At 36.9% G+C, this 20,679-nt stretch overlaps 1 protein-coding gene across 8 annotated transcripts in view; it reads left to right on the top strand.

Annotated features, from left to right (window-relative positions):
- KMT2A (lysine methyltransferase 2A) overlaps positions 1 to 20,679 on the top strand; it is a 74,822-nt gene that overhangs the window by 14,266 nt on the left and 39,877 nt on the right. For 5 of the 8 annotated variants that reach the window (XM_039888058.1, XM_039888057.1, XM_039888059.1 and 2 more), the window contains 8 exons: positions 8,607 to 8,676; positions 11,313 to 13,963; positions 15,293 to 15,470; positions 16,315 to 16,549; positions 18,216 to 18,280; positions 18,707 to 19,084; positions 19,427 to 19,500; positions 20,535 to 20,666. In XM_039888058.1, coding sequence (XP_039743992.1) covers positions 8,607 to 8,676; positions 11,313 to 13,963; positions 15,293 to 15,470; positions 16,315 to 16,549; positions 18,216 to 18,280; positions 18,707 to 19,084; positions 19,427 to 19,500; positions 20,535 to 20,666 — 3,783 coding nt within the window. The remainder of the gene's footprint in view (positions 1 to 8,606; positions 8,677 to 11,312; positions 13,964 to 15,292; positions 15,471 to 16,314; positions 16,550 to 18,215; positions 18,281 to 18,706; positions 19,085 to 19,426; positions 19,501 to 20,534; positions 20,667 to 20,679) is intronic. The other 3 variants (XM_039888064.1, XM_039888065.1, XM_039888062.1) reach the window with 2 other exon arrangements.

The following is a 20,679-nucleotide window of genomic DNA, read 5'->3' on the forward strand; positions in this document are numbered from 1 at the left end:
CTAACCCTGACTACTTCTTGGAGTCTCAGACTTGTATAAACAACTGCCTATTTGACATTTCCATTTGGATAATAAAAATAATGAGTGGTTAGCATTTATTGAGTGTTTGTGGGCCAGGCAGTATTCTGAGTACTTCAAATATGTTATCTTACCTAATTTTGACCACTCTCTGAGGTGGCCATTATTCCCAGGCAAGGAAACAGATATGCATTGAAGCATTTAGATATCTAGTAGATATCTTAACACTTACCATGTCAGAAGAAAACAGTGTTTTCTTTTTTCTCCTGGTTTTGGAATGACTCTGCTACTTATCCAATTGCTCAGACCCTAAATTTTAAAGAGTTATCCTTGGTTTTTCTTTTATTTATATTCCAAATAACCTATCAGCAAATTCTGCGCTACCTCCAAAATACCTTTAATTCAACTTCCTCTCATCAATTCTACCCCCTGAATCTCCATTTATAATCTTTAGGCTAGACTACTTTGTCATCTCCTTGCTTGTGTTCTTACTTCATTAAAGGTGGTTCTTCACACAGCAATTATGTACTCCAAATGTAAACCAAGTCTTATTTCCTCTCTTTAAACCTTTCAGTTCCTCCCCCTCCGAAATAAATCCAAATACCTTTCTATAGCCAACAAAGCCGTGCATGATCTGGCCTCTTGTCAGGTCTGCTTCTCCAACACCATCTCTTTCCATTCTCACTTGTTCCACTGCAGAGCCAAGGTCTTTCTCTTTGTCATATATACCATGTTTGTTGGTGTCTCTGGGCATTTACTATCAAACTAGAATACTACTCTACCTAGATCTTTATATTTCTGTCTTTTTCTTATTATTTAGATCTAAAGCAGGGTTCAACAAGTTTTTTTTGTAAAGGGCCACATGGTCTCTGTTTAACAAATGACAACTCTGCTGTTGTAGTGCAAAAGCAGCCATAGACAACACACGAATGAGTGTGGCTATATTTTAATACAACTTTATGGACACTGAAATATTTTTATGTAATTTTCATGTGCATGAAATATTCTTCTGATTTTTTTTAACCATTTAAAAATATTAAAAACCATTCTTACCTCATGGATTGAACAAAAATAGATGGCAGGCCAGATGGTCCATAGTTTGCCAATCCTTAGTAAACCATCACCTTAGAGAAGCCTTTCCTGACCACGTTAGTGAAAATAACCCCCACAGTGAACCCCCATTAATTCTTATTGCCCTAGTTATTTATTTGTCGAGTTTATTTTCAGTTTCCACTAGATTGTTGCTTAATGGGGCAGGGATTTTGTCAGTTCTTCACCTGTGTATCTTTGGAGTCTAAAACAGTGCCTGGATATACTCAGTAAATATTTGCTGAATGATTAAATGTCAATCACATTTGAATTATGACTGTAGACTGCTATCTGATCTCCTTTTATTCAGTCTCTTTCTTATTCTAATTTCTCGTGTGTGTGTGTGTGTGTGTGTGTATTGGTAGTATTGTATCATTTCTAGAATAAACTTCAAACAGTTATGCCTTTTCTACATTTGAGAATCAGTGGCAGCACCCTGCTGCTTACTATATCAGCTTTGGCCATGCCATCCTAGAATTAAAAAGGTTCTGCTAACTCATTTGTCTTTCATCTTGACCCTGCAGTGGCTACCCCTTTCCTATCAAATCAATTTTTACTAATCCTTGCATCTGATTTTTACTCTCCATTATTTCCCCCTCCCTAAATTTATTCTTAATCCATCATTGTACAGGATTTATTTCCTTTAGAGCTGTGTTTTAAAAAGCTTTTGTAAGTTGTGAGCTTCTTCAAGAATCTGAAGGAATCTTGTTTCTCACCTGACAGATGCTCATATAATCAAAGTTTTGCTTGTGATTTCAGAGGAATTTCTAAGCTTACTCCTGCCTATGAACTTTTCTGCAAGTAAATCCATGCTTAGCCTCTTTCCTAATGAAAGAGAATTCCCCTCCTTTGTGCTTTGTATGTATTCCCTCCCAGTGCTGACCCCTCCTCCCTGTCCCTTTTCCATTACTGGTTTGCTTTGAGGATTTTCAATCTCTTCCCTGCTGCTATGTTTCCCTTCAGCATATAAACATATTCAACTAAAAAAAGAATCCTCCCAAGCTGGTCTTTTCCTACCTTGTGCCCTGTCTCTCCTTCTCCATATAACAGTGTTTTCAAAAGAGTAGTCTGTACTCATTTCCATTTTGTCACTTTCTAATGACACCTCAACCTACTGCACTTTGGCATCTCCTGCCTCTAACATAGCATTGAAATTGGCCTTGGTAAGGCCCCAGGTGACCTCCCAGTTTTGATATTTCGCTATAAAAGTTTCAGCCCTTACCCAACTTGACCATCCCTTGATGTGTATTCTTCCCTTGACCATTTTGTACTTAACTGTGTGTGGTCTTCCTTGGCTGTTCCATCTCTATCTCCTTCCTTTGTTTCCCTTTCCCCTGGACATTGTTGAGTGTAGGTTTTCCTCAGGGATCTGCCATTGACCCTCCTTTTCTCTCATTGTTCTCTTCCTGAGCGATTGCATTCATATGTACAGTTTCAGCATTTATTTATTCATTGAGTTAGATGTGTTTTATATTATTATAGCTTATAGACAACTCGGATAGGCATTTCAAACTCAAATGTATAAAATGACCACCCTTCCTATAAACCTCTCTTGTATTCTTAATCTTGGAATATCACCATACACATAATTAACCTGAGCCAAATATCTGCAGGTCTTTATTAATTCTTTCCATTCCCTTAACCCTTTATATCAAAACTTTGTCCATTTTGCCTGCTAACTGTCTAGGGAATCTGCCCTTTTCCCTTAATACCCAGTACCACTGCAGTCGTTTTATAACTAACTGTTCTTCTCGCCTCTGGTTTTAAAGCCGTAGTCTCTACCTACCCACGGCTGTCATAGTGATCTTTTGAAAATATAAATCTAATCATGTTTCTTTCCTGCCTGAAAGTATCACTAATGAGCTATATCCTTCAGGATGAGGCCTACACTTCCTTAAAGATAAACTTCAAACTCATGAAGGTATTTAAGACCTTTCATGATCTGCCTCTGCTTTTTTTTTTTCTCTCCCTCAATACCTTATGCCCCTTTTCCACATCAGCTCGGGCCTCAGCCATACTGAACTGTGTAACTTCAGTCTATGCCATGCTGTTTTGTACCTCTGTGCCTTTGTATATGTTATTCTCTCTGCCAGCAATATCTCCTCCCATCCTGATTAACCATCCTTCAAAAGTTAGATTAAGTTTTTATCCTTTGTGCAGTGGCTTTCCTGACCCTTTCTCCTTGACTGGGTTAGTTGCCTTTTTGCTGTGCTTCCATATCTTTCTTTCTAACATAGCAGGCAACGTACTTTATAACATTAATTTATTCATCTCTTCTTGATAGACTACCAGGTCCTTCAAGGCAGAAGTTGTCTTTTATCCCCGTCTTCATCCCTTAACCCAAAAATGGGCTCACATATATTTTGAATGAATGAATGAATGAATGAATGAATGGATTTAGTCTGTCCTACCAGCCTGAAGACATTCTCCCCATGCATTCTTAAAAGAAGTGTAATGTCTAATTCTTTGGAGTCCACCAGTGGTTTCTACTATAGTGCTGTTACTGCAGTAGATACTTAATGTTTTTTAAACAATTTATTGCATTTCCTTTATTTTTATCTTAGAAACATTTATTGAGTGCCAAATTTGTGCCAGATACTAGGAATACAAAATCGAATAAGTAAACTGTCCTTGCCTCAAAGAGTGAACACTCTAGAGGGTGCAAACATGTAAACACATTTGAAAAAATCCCTATGCTAATTAAATACTAGTACTAGTGTGTGCATATCTTTAAAATGTAGCATCAAAACCTTAGTATTTTAGAGCCTGTAGCAGTAGACACAAAGGGAAATATTCCAGCAGAAGTGATAGCTAACTGGAACAAATTCGCAAAGAAGTGTTACTCCTTTTTAACTAGAGCTGCTGAGATGCACAGTATGTCTCTTCGATGTTTCTTCATCTTATTTGGTTGTTCTTAGTAATTTTTTAGTTTTCCTGTGGCCTCCTCTTGTGATGGAACCATATATGATGATACCCAAAATTAGAAGCCTCCAAAACAGTTTCAACCAGTATCAGTGATTTTGATACTGTCTGTGGTTATTGATGTTACTTAAAATTGATTGATTAATAAACCTTTGTAGCTGAGGAAATTTGATTTGATTGTGGTAAATTGGGAAGAATTTATGGAAGGAGCTAAAATCTATTTTAGTTGGGAGTAGGGAGGAAAAGGAATTGAGGTCTCAGTTGAAAGTTTATCAGATCACTGTTGGTACTAGGAACTGTGTCACATCTAATCATTGCAGATGATTTAGGTCTCTATTCCCTAAACTCTGATTTCTAAGGCTGGAGTGGTACCTAGTTATAATACTGAAGGATGGAGATATATGCATTGCCATCCTTTGGAAGAATTTTGAAATTTGTCGAATATTTCTTCATAAACCAAATTCTAACATAAGAGGATGAATGAATCTTCCGAGATTTAAATAAATTTTAAATTTCAGAATATGAATTACATAGTATTTTATCCTTCACTAACATTTTAATGTGACTGGTTTTTGAAAGGAAGGCTGAAATTGTGCACCTGCCTGTTTCCCTTAGATACTTCTTGGGAGCAGGAATCTTGTCTTACTCATCTTTGCATCTGGAAAAGATAGCATAACTGTTCTACTTGGCCAACATATAAATGGTTTTTGAATGAATGAACAAGTAAAAAAAAATAATGCTTTGTTTGAAAAGTTGTTCTAGTAGTACATAATTTTTTGAAACACAGAATTTCATGTATTTTTCTAAAATGTTTTCATTATATTTTATATGTAAACATTATTGTTCTTTAATATTTATTTTGAGTTTGCTTAGGTTCTCTTGTGGAAAAAATATTCCTATTCATCACTTACAAATATGACTAGCTTCTAAAGAATTAAAATTCTACACAAAATAAAAATCCTCAAATTTAAAGATATTTATGAGTAAAGTAGAATTTACTAGTAAAAGATATGCTTGGAAGTTCTTAAGTAGCTGGTTACCTTTGAGTTAGGGGTAGGGGTGAGGTATAGAATTTCTGTATTACCCCTACCCCTAACTCAAGGGTAACCAGCTACTTAAAATCTATACATTTATTGTTTTTACAATTAGATTTCACATTGGAAATGATACTAGGTAGCTTCATTGCATTCTTAACCCCTGGAAACTAAATATTTAATAGTATTTTACAATGCTCAACTTGGCAAGGAGGTAAGAAAGTGTTAAAATCTTGGAGATTAGTCTCCAAAGACATCATTGTTTGGAAGACATTTGCATATACTCTATCTTGGAATGCTGTGCTCATCAGAGAAAGCGGTGTTAGAAGGAAAATTATGTGATGAATGGCTGTTTGGGCCCAGTTCCCAGGAAGACTTGGTCATGTGTAGCATGGTGTCTCCAGTACCCTCTTTTCAGGGTGTCCAGTGCCAAACATGGATTTAATTTTGGTTCCCTTTGTTGTCTTTTGTAGACATTTTGCCTTAATCTTTGATTTCTAGGCAATTCTTGAATCCTTCTGAATCCCGTACTGTTAACCTCGTTTACTGAATGTTGCAGGAGCCCCATGCGTTTAAAGGGGGTGATGAGAGCGAGATGAGAGGCTACAAAGACTTCAGTTGCAGCACCCTCTTGCAGCAGTTCTTTCCCAGTGCTTTCTTGAGGATCCTTAAATTTTCTTAGGCCTCTTACATGAAATTGAAAGTTCGGAGTTAGAAAACTAGAGAGAACTCTTTAGCATAGTAATGATGGCTTTTGTTTTTGGTTAAACTGGATTATTTAAACAATGGGTCCTTATTTTATTTCAAACATGCTTCAAGAAATCAGTCTATATTTCAAATGAAAAGAAAGTTTTTGGGTGGTAGTATAGTCTTTTTTGACTACTAATTCTTATTCCAACTATTCAGACCATAAGGAAAGAATTAATACTTTTTGTCATTTTGGAAAGTACAATATTGGCAAACTTTAAACATTGACAGAGTTAATTAGGATTGTAGAGTTACATTTTGTGAAAGTTTGAAATGTAGAGAAGAGACTCACTGAGGTTGCTGATAATGAACGTAGCAATATGGATCTCTTACATTCTTTTAAAGGTTAATAATCTTTCATTACTTCACCTGTTGATTACTTCTGTTGGTTAGAAGTTGCTAGAACTATCTGTCATTGCAGCATATGGAGCATAAAATTCATGCATTTAGCAATGGAGTCCCCTGGTGAATGTTGGGAAATCCCCAGATGGCTTTGTGAAATGCATACATTAGCAGATTGTTCCATGAGGATAATGCAGGAAAAGAATGAATTGAATCAGAAATTTTAAGGGTCTGAAAAATGGGCATCTTGTTACTTTAATAGTAGCTGAAAGAATAGCAAATTTTGTAGTGTAGATGATTTGATTATTTCTGGTTTTAAATTGTAACTATCGTGATAGGAAGGTCTTTGTAATTAACTCTGTGAGCTTGGGCAAGTCATTTGTCCCCTCAGAGCTTCAGTTTCTAAAAACCACATCAATAAGAGAACTATAGTATAGATGTTGCCTTACAGTTTTCTGAGTGATTTTACCTAAATTACATAATTTATTTCATTTACTTATTAAACATTCCAGTAAATAAATAAAAATAGTGACTTGTCTAATATTACACAGCCTGTATGTGCTAGAACTGAGACCTCAGACCTGTTCTTCACTCTCAGTGGTGTTGTATGCCAACAAATGGGAGGATTGGACTGCCTCCTCTAAAATTCTAAGACACTGTAATATTTTGTTTTTTGATTTTTTTTTTTACAGCCATTTACCAAGGCCTATTTTATTTATCTGCTCTTTTCTCAAGGTACCTTTTAGGATTACTATTTTAAATGTCTTTTTTTTTTCTTCTGAAAAGTACATTTGAACAATTAACCATATGGAACTTCCATTATTGTGGTAAGATTTTTGAATTGTGTCTTGTGAGTTTGGGCTTCTTTTTTTGTAATGTTGTAGCCTACAAGTGTAAACCCTGAAAATCATTCCAGAAATTTATTTGGGGTTAGCCTCACATGTCTGATGTTGTCCTCACTTCTTTTAAAATGAAGAGATAGATTTTTTTCTTATTCACAAATGTTCACAATAAAAATTTACATTTTATTTGTTGATAGAAGAAGAGACTGTGTAAAAAGTACTCTGGCATGTATTCCTTAAATTTAGTTTTAATTCTTAGAATTACAATACAAAAATTTCTTTGAAGAGGATAATTTCAGTTTTTTCTTAGTTAAATACTTTAATAATTTTAGCAACTTAAGAGCAAAAACCTTTTTTAGAGTCTAATAATTGTCTCTTAGTTGTGTAGTATCCAAAGTCTTGGCCTCATTTTGCTCCTCAAAAGCTTTTAAATTTAAGAGCTGGACCTGCTAATTTGTCTAAAAGGATTGCACGTATCTTTTCACATATTCCTGGTTAATAAGTGGTTAAACAGATTAGCACGTGATTTGAGTTTTAAGCTAACTAGGGAAACAACGCTTTAGAAAGCCCACAGATGTTCATATATGTGTGATTGTTGCTCCCAAGAAGAAAATTTGGTACTTTAATTGTTGGAACTTAGTTTAGGGCTTATTGGTATATATTGGAGGTTCAAGAAAATATCTTTCGTTCCTTATTTTGTTCTGGTTTTGTGTAGATTTTGTTTCTGGAATCTGAAATTCTGTCTCATCTCTCTCTGGAAAGAACTCTTAGTCTCTGAATCAGTGAATTTCTATTAATCAATTTGTTTAAATAGACCATCTTTTCTGAGAGCTTGTCCAATTCTTGGTATTTTTTTAAATAAAGAGCAGGTTAAAAGTTAGAAGTAAGGAGAAGTTTTTGCCTTTTTTGATAACTGAAAATAAGATGCTTCCCTAAATTATTCTTGAATGAATTTCACCCTTTATGTGGTCAATTCATGATCTTTTTCACAGATGCTGCTGCCCACCATTAAGTCTCTTATCACAGGGCATTAAAAAATGGTGCCATAAAATGCATGTTGAGAGAATCTTTGGATCTCAAATATACAGAAATCACATCTAAATGTCAATTCCTGAGTTAAGGAACTGACAATATGGCAATTTCAGTCTCTATTAATATTTAGTAGATAAGAGATTATGTTATTGTTTATGTTATTCTTTATATGTCTGTAGACTTAACTACTTGTTGAGAAGATTTTTTTTTTTTTAATTGGGGCTGTACATTTCTGCCATTGTACTGATTTGCTTACTTGAATTAAAGTTGTTCTTTAATTGTTTTGGGCCGTATCTATGGTTTGAAACTTACGACTGTCCCCTGTGTACTGTGCATCAAAGATGAGATTTCAGTGCTTTGTTCAGTTACTACACAGCACCTATATATCTGTAATAAAGCTGTATGACTGGGTCCATTTATCCCAATATTAGTTATTTTAAATACCATGTGAATGATGATGATTAATATGTAGAGCCTAATTTTTTCTAATTCATTTATGTCTCCTCTGGGAATTTCTTTGGGATTTTTTTCACATTCATGTTTTGGTTTCTGATTTTAAAATAATTTTCCTTTGTTGTAGGATGAGCAGTTCTTAGGTTTTGGCTCAGATGAAGAAGTCAGAGTACGAAGTCCCACAAGGTCTCCTTCAGGTATGGCCAATTAAGCTCATGGTGCCTTTAAGTTTTGTTTGTTAAAGAGACTGGCTTCCCCTTGCCTCTTTGCATGTAGAGGATGGTCTTAAATACTGGGTTTTTTTGGTACATCCTTCCCTTTCCCTCACACTACGTAGGAAATGGCTTATGAAATAGATCTCTTTATGGAACTCTTCTCTGGCCACTTTTGGTTTATTCTTTATTATGCTTCTCTGTGGGAACCCCTTGAGGCATGGGAGATAGATTTTCATGGAATGAGTGGATAACCTGGTAGGCAAATTGAAGTTAACCTACTAAGAACAACTTCAGATTTACATATTTTGAATTATATGGTATTATATATGACTTTGGGAATAATTTGGCCATTGTTTTTTGCAGATGAAATTTGTTCTACTATTGTCAAAGCACTAAAAACAAAATATTAGCGCTGTATGAACTATTTTACTTGATCCTTGAAAGCCTGTGTTAGAATAAAGAAAACAGAAAAATTTTTATCATTCTCACCAAGAAAATATCTAGAATGTCTTGAAATTCTAGACTAATAGTAGTTTTCCAATAGATAATTTTCAACGGAAATAACATTTAATGGCTTTCAGAGTTCTGTTCTATAAGTGAGAGGGCTATAGATCTTTTGATGGAAAAAGCATTCCCTGTCTATGCTGCCATTCTGACTTCTTGCATAATTTTCTTTGATTTTATGTGGATAGACAAATCTAGTTAAATATGATATTGGTTGTGTTTTTGCTCTTTGATATTGACCTAGTTTGTGATGTCTTTTAGCATTTGGGTTAGATTTAAGAGTCATCATCCGTTATATAGTAACCTGATTCAAACACATAAGTTGACAATTTTTCCTTTCCCAAATGTTAGTGGCATTGCCATTCTAGTTGGGAGGAGTTAGCCTGTAGGATCCCAGTATCTGCCATTTAGATAGTAACAGTGTTTTCTTTAATATGTGGTAAAAATCTTAAAACTTCATATCGGAAAATGGTTTTAGAGATCATCTGGTTTAACTCTTCATTTATAAATGAGTAAATGAGGCCCAGAAAATACATGATACTTATAACTGATTTGTGAGTTCTTTGTATGTGTTGTGGATTATAGAAGTTGGCAGCAGAGCTGGATTCTTCTTTGTTCAACTTTTTCTACTTCTCCTCCAAAAGCTTCTTTTAAAAGTTGGATAGAAGAGGTTTCAGAATTAATAAAGCCCTATGAGTGACTAGGTTCAAGTCTACCTTTATAAGGAACCTTGTGATATACTTCTGGGTAGAAGTTTATTTTGTTAATTCACGGCCCTTTCTTGATGGTTTCCTCTTTAGTTTTTTTTTTCTTGGCTGTCAGTTTACCTTTAATGTTGTCTTTTTTTTTTTTTTTTTAACGACTGGATATGCTTCATTTTGTAAAAAATGAAACATAGTTTCTCTGCAGTCTCCTAGTCCATTACTCTTGTTGTAATTAGTATATATTGAGAGTGGATTTGTGAATCTTTATCTACTTAGGGAGTCTAAACTTAATTGGTGAAAAACATTTTTGTTTAGAAAGCTCAACAGTAAGACCCTTGTTGATTTCTGTTCTATTAGAAAGTTGGTTCCATAGTCTAAAACGTTCATCATAATGGCATAAATCTCTTTTGGTGCCTATTAGGGGAGATTTTAGTCTCAGAAGAATGTTGTATCATATAAAACATTAAAAAGTCATGAGGGAAGAGAAGATATGATAGGCAACTCTTAATACATTTAGAAAATACAGGTTTATACAAAGAATTTTAGGGAAGAGTCTTGTTTTATTAAGTCTCTTGATAAGTAGCAGATTGAGCTGATTTATAAATTGGCAAGTTCCTTTTATTTAGGATAGAAGAAATCTGGTTTAATAAATTGATAATTTGCTCAACATCAATTCCGGTTAAAAGTTGTCTGTAATTTGAGACTAACTAGTTCAAGAACCTGTAGGTAGGGGCATAGATTAATGGGCACATCATTATGTCACTTCACGGATTAGTTTACATGCTACTGAGTTCAGTGATCATATTCTGATGTCTCACGAATGAATATTTTTCTATTCAATGAAACTTTCTTAGTTTACTTTGGCAAAACAGATTGAAAATATCGGAGGCTAAGTGGCTCAAGAGCCTTTTCTTATAGAAGTTGGTATGTTATGATTGAAGAGCACTTTGTTCAAATTTATTAAAGCTAAATTTCTGAATTGAGGAGATGGGATGATAAGTTGCTATAATTATGTTCTCAGATGTTAATCTTGGTGGCTAGGGTATGGAAAAGGTAGTACAGATTTTTTAAAAACATTTTTTTTGTAATCAGAAAAAACTCTGCTCACCTAAAGTTACAGGAAAATCAGTTTGTATATTAACTGCTCAGTTGAAAACCTTTTATTGTATTAGTTTTTTATCAAAAAAGTAGTTAAATATTTGTTCTTTTAGGTGAAATGTTATTTAGTTGATTTCTTTGAGGCAAGTTTTTGGGGAAGAGAAACTAAGCACAATTAAGATGTTTTATTGACTCATTAGACCCAAGTAGAGTTTAGTACAAAGTGGCTTGTGCTAAATTATATTCAGCTTAGTTAAGACCTGAACTACAAAGCTAAATATATGCTCTTCATTGTTTAATTTCTATACACAGTTAAAACTAGTCCTCGAAAACCTCGCGGGAGACCTAGAAGTGGCTCTGACCGAAATTCAGCTATCCTCTCAGATCCATCTGTATTTTCCCCTCTAAGTAAATCAGAGAGCAAATCTGGAGATAAGATCAAGAAGAAAGATTCTAAAAGTTTAGAGAAAAAGAGAGGAAGACCTCCTACCTTCCCTGGAGTAAAAATCAAAATAACACATGGAAAGGACATTTCAGAGTTACCAAAGGGAAACAAAGAAGATAGCCTGAAAAAAATTAAACGGACACCTTCTGCTACATTTCAGCAAGCCACAAAAATTAAAAAATTAAGAGCAGGTAAACTCTCTCCTCTCAAGTCTAAGTTTAAGACAGGGAAGCTTCAAATAGGGAGGAAGGGGGTACAGATTGTACGACGACGAGGAAGGCCTCCATCAACAGAAAGGATAAAGACCCCTTCAGGTCTTCTCATTAACTCAGAACTGGAAAAGCCCCAGAAGGTCCGGAAAGACAAGGAAGGAACACCTCCACTCACGAAAGAAGATAAGGCAGTAGTCAGACAAAGCCCTCGAAGGATTAAGCCAGTTAGGATTATTCCTTCTTCTAAAAGGACAGATGCAACAATTGCTAAGCAGCTCTTGCAGAGGGCAAAAAAGGGGGCTCAGAAGAAAATTGAAAAAGAAGCAGCTCAGCTGCAAGGAAGAAAGGTGAAGACACAGGTCAAAAATATTCGACAGTTCATTATGCCTGTGGTTAGTGCCATCTCCTCACGGATCATTAAAACCCCTCGGCGGTTTATAGAGGATGAGGATTATGACCCTCCAATTAAAATTGCCCGACTAGAGTCTACACCAAATAGTAGATTCAGTGCCACATCCTGTGGATCTTCTGAAAAATCAAGTGCAGCTTCTCAGCACTCCTCTCAAATGTCTTCAGACTCCTCCCGATCTAGTAGCCCCAGTGTTGATACCTCCACAGATTCTCAGGCCTCTGAGGAGATTCAGGTACTTCCTGAAGAGCGGAGCGATACCCCTGAAGTTCATACTCCACTGCCTATTTCTCAGTCCCCAGAAAACGATAATAATGATAGAAGAAGCAGAAGGTATTCGGTGTCGGAGAGAAGTTTTGGATCTAGAACAACAAAAAAATTATCAACTCTACAAAGTGCCCCCCAGCAGCAGACCTCTTCTTCTCCACCCCCACCTCTTCTTACTCCACCTCCACCATTGCAGCCAGCCTCCAGTATCTCTGACCACACACCTTGGCTTATGCCTCCAACGATCCCTTTAGCATCACCGTTTTTGCCTGCTTCTGCTGCCCCCATGCAAGGAAAGCGAAAATCTATTTTACGAGAACCGACATTTAGGTGGACTTCTTTAAAGCATTCTAGGTCAGAACCACAATACTTTTCCTCAGCAAAGTATGCCAAAGAGGGTCTTATTCGCAAACCAATATTTGATAATTTCCGACCTCCTCCACTAACTCCTGAGGATGTTGGCTTCGCATCTGGTTTTTCTACATCTGGTACTGCTGCTTCAGCCCGATTGTTTTCACCACTCCATTCTGGAACAAGGTTCGATATGCACAAAAGGAGCCCTCTTCTGAGAGCTCCAAGATTTACTCCAAGTGAGGCTCACTCTAGGATATTTGAGTCTGTAACCTTGCCTAGTAATCGAACTTCTGCTGGAACATCTTCAGGAGTATCTAACAGAAAAAGGAAAAGAAAAGCGTTTAGCCCTATTCGATCCGAACCAAGATCTCCTTCTCACTCCATGAGGACAAGAAGTGGAAGGCTTAGTACTTCTGAGCTATCACCTCTCACTCCACCATCTTCTGTCTCTTCCTCCTTAAGCATTTCTGTTAGTCCTCTTGCCACTAGTGCCTTAAACCCAACTTTTACTTTTCCTTCTCATTCCCTTACTCAGTCTGTGGAATCTGCAGAGAAGAACCAGAGACCAAGGAAGCAGACTAGTGTTCCAGCAGAGCCATTCTCATCCAGTAGTCCTACTCCTCTCTTCCCTTGGTTTACCCCAGGCTCTCAGACTGAAAAAGGGAAAAATAAAGACAAGGCCCCTGAGGAGCTGTCCAAAGATCGTGATGCTGACAAGAACTTGGAGAAGGACAAGAGTAGAGAGAGAGACCGGGAGAGAGAAAAAGAGAATAAGCGGGAGTCAAGGAAAGAGAAAAGGAAAAAGGGCTCAGAAATTCAAAGTAGTTCTGCTTTGTATCCTGTGGGTAGGGTTTCCAAAGAGAAGGTTGTTGGTGAAGATGTTGCCACTTCATCTTCTGCCAAAAAAACATCAGGGCGGAAGAAGTCTTCATCACTTGATTCTGGGACTGATACTGCTTCTGTGACTCTTGGGGATACAACAGCTGTCAAAACCAAAATACTTATAAAGAAAGGGAGAGGAAATCTGGAAAAAAACAACTTGGACCTCGGCCCAACTGCCCCATCCCCGGAGAAGGAGAAAACCCTCTGCCTTTCCACTCCTTCATCTAGCACTGTTAAACATTCCACTTCCTCCATAGGCTCCATGTTGGCTCAGGCAGACAAGCTTCCAATGACTGACAAGAGGGTTGCCAGCCTCCTAAAAAAGGCCAAAGCCCAGCTCTGCAAGATCGAGAAGAGTAAGAGTCTTAAACAAACTGACCAGCCCAAAGCACAGGTACTCTTTTCCATCTTGCCTGTTAAAATCAACAGAATATTGAACCCCTTCTAAGAGCAAATTTTAGGCTGTTTTAATTACATCCGGTTGGGAATCAGGAAAAGGGTAGAGGAAGTGGTGGCATTTTGCACTGGTCCTTTAAGGACTGGTAGGATTTTGATAGGTAGAAAATGATAGAAGAGAACATTTTAAGTAGAGGGAACAGTGTGAGTAGAGAAACATTTCAGAAACGGTGAATAGCTGGACTGGTACTTGGAGGAAAGTGGTGAACTTAGACTAAAAGGTAGGTTGGGGCCATGTTACAGAGAATGCTGAGTTGTTTGTAGTTAATGGGTTTCTTGTCATAGAATCTGTGACTTAATTTTGAAGGTGCGTTTTTGTAGTCAAATTGTTTTACTCTTGTTTACTGAAGAAAATAGAGGGAGGGTGGGGTGGGGTGGGGTGGGGTGGTGCAGATTCTCATCCTCTGAGTAGTGAGTGATTAGAGTAATAGATAATAGGTGTTTGCACAATACATTTGAGAAGCACTTGGCCTTAAGTTGTGGGACAGAAAAGCTATAGAATTGAGTTAGTTAAGATGAGGACAAACAAATTTTTACAAAGAACATAATTTTTTGTTTTGTTTTGTTTTGTTTTTTACACAATGAGCTAGGCACTTATCTTTTCTGAAAAAACCTACTGCTCTTTAGGTTCTTTTTAAAAATGGTCATGTTTTAGATGCATATTTATGCTTCTACATATCAAGTTAGGTTACAGTGACCCCAAACTTAGGTTTTTAATGTTATTCAGCCTAGGGCCATATTTCAGTTATTCTGCCAGTTGAGAGTTCTACCAGGGACTTATTTCTGACACCATTTTGGATGTTTTTGGTTAGTCTCCTAGTGATAAGAGCAGTGGCTCTTTAAATTGTGAGACATTTCTGTTTGAAACCATGGCCTTTTATATTTCCTTTATAGGTTATTTCCCCCTACTTCTCTGTTGATCAGGGAAATATAAGAAATATTCTATGATTAGATAAGCCTTTTTTATGCCAGACTGAACTTTTTGATAATATAGACTGGCAACTTGAATTTTGAGGGAAATTTTCAAGAAGTAGTATAATTGAGAATAGGAGCTTAGGTGATTTCTGTTTTTTGATTAGAACCCCTTTTTTTCCTGCCAATTTTAGGATACGGAAGTACTTGATTCCTGTATAGTGATATGGCTTATCAGCTGGAAATAACTAGAGTTGTATGTGTTAATTTTAGATTGTAAGTTAGTCAAAAATATGTGGGCTTCATTTAACATAGGTGGTTGTTATTGTTTGTTTTTGGCTCGCCTCATATTTAGGGTCAAGAAAGTGATTCATCGGAGACCTCTGTGCGAGGACCCCGGATTAAACATGTCTGCAGAAGAGCTGCTGTTGCCCTTGGCCGAAAACGAGCTGTATTTCCTGATGACATGCCCACCCTGAGTGCCTTACCATGGGAAGAACGGGAAAAGATTTTGTCTTCCATGGGGAATGATGGTAGGTCAGAGATATCAAACCTTGAAATCTTAGCAGATATTCAATTTGTTTGCTGATCATTCTTGGGATGCCTAGTAGGCTCTACATAGCATTATATGTTAGTCTGGGTCCTCCAGAAAACAGCAAGAGAGGAGTACATGCACAAGGCTTTTATTAGAGGTAATGCCTGTGAGGGAAAATGGAGAGGGAGCCAGGGAAGGCTGGGAGAGCTATCAGACTGCTCTGCAAGTCTGACCCTAATGAAGGAGGGAGAGAATCCTTGAGTAGATCTTCCTAAACTGCCATACAATGTAAGAAAGTTTGGCAAGACTATCCTTGAGCAAAAGCTGACTGTCTGAGGAGTCCTCTGGCTCTCAAGAACAGGTCTACCTTAGCATCCCTGCCTCGCTCAGTCACTGCCTGGGCACAACTCCCATGATAAGTGCAGACTCAGAGTGCAGCAGCTGGAACTCTTGGTCAGTTGTGCTCCTTGGGATTGGAGGCACATTCTCATGGTTGCCATATAGTTCTTAAATGCTGGGTGACTGCCATATAAAATTCAGAGGTTTAGAGAATCTTCAAAAGCATTCACTTCATATTCTTGAACTTTAGGTTAGACCGTTTTATTTTCAGTATTTGGATTTCTGCTCTCATCAAGCTGCAAGTTATTAGGCAAATAATTATTTAAACAGGTTCTAAGTTCTGCACATGAATATTTTTATTATAATGCATTTTATTTTTTGGAGCCCCAATTAAAACAAAGTTTGGATGTGTATGATAACAAATGGATTTTAAGGCTCTCCATCTTTACTTCTGACAAGGAATTAGATATTCTCTCAGAACTAATGACATATTTTTTTAACAGACAAGTCATCAGTTGCTGGCTCAGAAGATGCTGAACCTCTTGCTCCACCCATCAAACCAATTAAACCTGTCACCAGAAACAAGGCACCTCAGGAACCTCCCGTAAAGAAAGGACGGCGGTCAAGGCGGTGTGGGCAGTGTCCTGGCTGCCAGGTGCCTGAGGACTGTGGTCTTTGTACTAATTGCTTAGACAAGCCCAAGTTTGGTGGCCGTAACATAAAGAAGCAGTGCTGCAAGTGAGTGGGTGTCTTATTCTGAGTTGTTGACCTGTTAGCCATGAAGGTGTTTATTTATGCTTGGTTTGTTGTGGAGATGAATTAGAAAACTAAATGTGGTTGTATTGAGGTCTTGAGTTGCAAGATTAGTTGCAGAGGTGGATTTTGTGATGTGGCTAGGTTTGGGTTGTGCTTAGATAAATACTCTGGCACAGTGCTGTCTAACAGAACATTCTGGAATGGTGGAAATGTTCTATATTTGCTCCATTTGATATGGTGGCCGTTAGCTAAATGTAGCTATTGAGCACTTGAAATGTAGTTAGTGGCCAAGGAACTACATTTTTCATTTCATTTAATTTTAATTAAATTTAAGTAGCCACATGTGCCTAGTGGCTACCATATCAGTGCAGCTCTGGTGGGTTTTTTATTTGAAAACTGACAAATTTAGGTTTAAAAAATGATGTTTATTAGGTCAACTAAAATTACCTTTTTAAAAAATTAGTTTCCGGTATACAGTACATTAGTTAGACATTTATATAGTTTATGAAATGATCCCTCTGATTACTCGATCACTCATAAAATTACCTTTATGGCATTCAGGAAGTATCGGTGATACCTCGTATACATCTTTTTTTTTTTAATTAAAGAAATGATTTTAATTTTTTTCTCCCCATCTACCTCCCTCCTCCCCACTTCCTCCTACCTTCTGGTATCGTATACATCTTTTTGCTCTCTTAACTCAGAATATTTTCATGCATATGGAATTTTCAATCTGGAAGTTGTAATTACCTTTTCTCCCTTTTCTTTAAAGTCAGTTTGTGCATGTACTTTCTGCCCTCTGGCATTTGTTTAAAATGGATCAAGAGAGTTGCACAAACAGAAATTTTGGTGATTGAACATCTCTTAAAGTACCTGGCATAAGGAATAGATATTATCTATCAACAGATATTTTCTGAATGAATGAATAAGATGAAAGTGATTTATGTAAAACATAGTTGGGAGAAATGCTGTATTACTTACTTCTGGAGAGGTCATTTCTGGAAGACAATAAGTAGTTCTGTGTTTGGTTTAGTTTGGCTTTAATCAGAAATCTTTTCTCAGTCCTATTAGTGCAAAGGAGTGAGAATTCACAGATCAGCAAGAAGATACATGATAGCAAGATAAAATTATACTAAATTTAGTGGTTGAAATGGATTCAATTCAATTTTAAACTTTAAATTAAGTTGGAATTTCACTAAATTGAGGGAGGAAATATATATCAAAGCCCTGACATAGACCTATAGCATTATAGTGGCAGACAGAGGATTTGTTGGGTATTTTAGTCCATTTGGAATTCAGATCACTATATGAATATCAATCTCATAAGGGAGTAAAACTGATTTGATCACAAGAAATATCAACTGATCATTTTGTGTGTGGTGCTAGTTAGTACTAGGTTACAAGAAACTTGAGTCTTATTTCAAAAATAATTTGATCTTTGCTCCTTTTAGATCCTAAAGGTAGGTAAAATTGCTGATCAGAGGATTCAAAGGCTCAGATTTAGTCTGAGTAACAAGCAGTCCTTTTTTTCAGCTCTCAAAATGAACCTGAATAAAGATTCACTGATTATTGCAGACAAATTAACACTTGTTCCAGTTTTCTTCTCCTCTGAATGTTGTTTACTATATGGTATTCCTTGTTATCATAGGATGAGAAAATGCCAGAATCTGCAGTGGATGCCTTCCAAAGCCTATCTTCAGAAGCAAGCAAAAGGTAATGTTGTAAAAAAGATCTTCCCCAAAGTGCTTCCTGCTTTAATGCCATATAGCTGTGTGTATCTAGTGTAAAGAGAGTACTAGTTTTTGTTTTTTAAGTACTGCTCTTTCCCAGATATTTGATGTTTACTGAAGCCGGGTAATAGGTACATGGGGGTTCATTTTACTATTCCCTTTACCTTAGAGTATGTTTGAAAATTTTCATAATAAAGCATTTAAAAAATTTATATAAAAATTAGTTTGTTTCATTTCCTAGAGCAATAAACTTTACCTATTTCACCTGACCAACTTGGCTTTTTAAATTAACTCTCTTGAGCCTTTCAGTGTCAATTTTAGCTGCAAGAAACTGAGAATAAGATTGTTACATTCCTATACTTCTATTTTAAATAAAAATTTTCTCGCTTACCATGTTTTTTCCCCCTAGCTGTGAAAAAGAAAGAGAAAAAGTCTAAGACCAGTGAAAAGAAAGAGAGCAAAGAGAGCAGTGTTGTGAAGAACTTGGTGGACTCTAGTCAGAAACCTACCCCATCAGTAAGAGAGGATCCTGCCCCCAAGAAAAGCAATAGTGAACCTCCTCTGCGAAGGCCTATTGAGGAAAAGAGCGAAGAAGGGACTGCCTCTGCCCCAGGACCTGAATCCAAACAAGTTACCACTCCAACTTCCAGGAAGTCCAGCAAGCAAGCCTCTCAGCCAGCACCAGCCATCCCTCCACAGCCACCTAGCACAGCACCACTGAGAAAAGAAGTTCCCAAGACTGTTCCTAGTGAGCCCAAGAAAAAGCAGCCCCCACCGCAAGAATCAGGTAAGTGAGGAAGGCAAGAAGGAACTGCTAAACTGGAAGTACCAGGAAAAAAACACTTATGTCTCTTCAACAGCATTTAGAAACCTGAAATGTATATTTTTAAGTCTTTGGTTCAAGAAAATTAGCTCTCTTTTAAACATTATACAGTAATAAAGAAATAGAAGCAAAAAACAGTGAATTGGAGATATTGTCTTAATATCCTATTTAAAGTCTAGAGTTTAGGTTTTCTTTTTTCCCTAATAGCCCTTTCTTCACAGGCCTATCGTTAAAGTAGTCATTTGCTCTTTAGCATTAACTGTAAGTTTAGTAGCATCTGACTGCAATTTATTTTGAATTCTTTAGGTCCAGAGCAAAGCAAGCAGAAAAAAGTGGCTCCTCGCCCAAGCATTCCTGTAAAACAAAAACCAAAAGAAAAGGTGAGAGATTTGTTTCTCTGCCATTTCTCAGGGATGTGTTCTGATCTATAGGAAAATAGCTTTTCTTCTTGACGTTTACATAATTGAGTGAGTGAATGAAATGGCATTTTTGCTTCTGTAGATGGCAGTGGAATTCTTAAAATTAACAAACTTCAGGTTTAGGCTTTAGCTTATATCTTTATTTTGGTCTCTTTCCCCTGATTGTTTTTCCCTTCTTTGTGGCCCTACATGCTTATGCTTATGCTGCAGGCCACTTAGCATAATAGTTTTTCACTCCACCATCCTTTAGCAATATTTGTCTATAGCAGTCACCCTTCCCTGTGCCCACTATTTTTCTTATGTGGAGAGAGACAGAGAGAAAGAGAGAGAAAGAGGGAGAGAGAGAGGAAGGAAGAGAGGAGTTGTGGGGAGATTTTTAAGAATCTTCTGGCTCTTTACAGCATCATTCCATGCCACTGTATTGACGCACATGTCCATCCTGGCTGGTGCCCTCAAGAGCATCAACAGTGCCAATAAGAGAAGCAAACACCAGTTCTTATTAGGCCATGTCGTCATCTGGTTTCTCACTGTGATGATGAAGAATGGTTACATTGGCAAATTTAAAATCATTGATGACCACAGAGCTGGGAAAATTGTTGTGAACCTTGTAGGCAGGTTAAACAAGTGTGGGGGAATCAGCCCAGATTGCATGTACAACTCAAAGATTTAAAAAATTGGCAGAATAACCTGTCCCTGTCCCGTCAGTTTGGTTTCACTGTGCTGACAACCTCAGCGGGCATCATGGACCATGAAGAAGCAAGACGAAAACACAAGTCCTGGGACTTTTTTGAGGGATATAATATATATGTGCAAATAAAATGCCGCAGTGGAAAAAAAAAATCTAAAGATTACTTCTCCATTTCTATAAGATACTTATGTTGAAAACATGTTTTCCAGATCTATTAATAAGGTTTATCATTTGCATTATTTTCTGTTGTAAAAGTGAAGGCATGTAGGGTGTGGGTTTGTTATTTATTTATCTTCTATCCCTGTAGGAAAAACCACCTCCAGTCAGTAAGCAGGAGAATGCTGGCACTTTGAACATCCTCAGCACTCTCTCCAATGGCAATAGTTCTAAGCAAAAAATCCCAGCAGATGGAGTCCACAGGATCAGAGTGGACTTTAAGGTAAAAGTGTTTA

Source organism: Pteropus medius, unplaced genomic scaffold (genome assembly GCF_902729225.1).
Source record: "Pteropus medius unplaced genomic scaffold, Ma_sr-lr_union100, whole genome shotgun sequence".
Classification (NCBI taxonomy): domain Eukaryota; kingdom Metazoa; phylum Chordata; class Mammalia; order Chiroptera; family Pteropodidae; genus Pteropus; species Pteropus medius.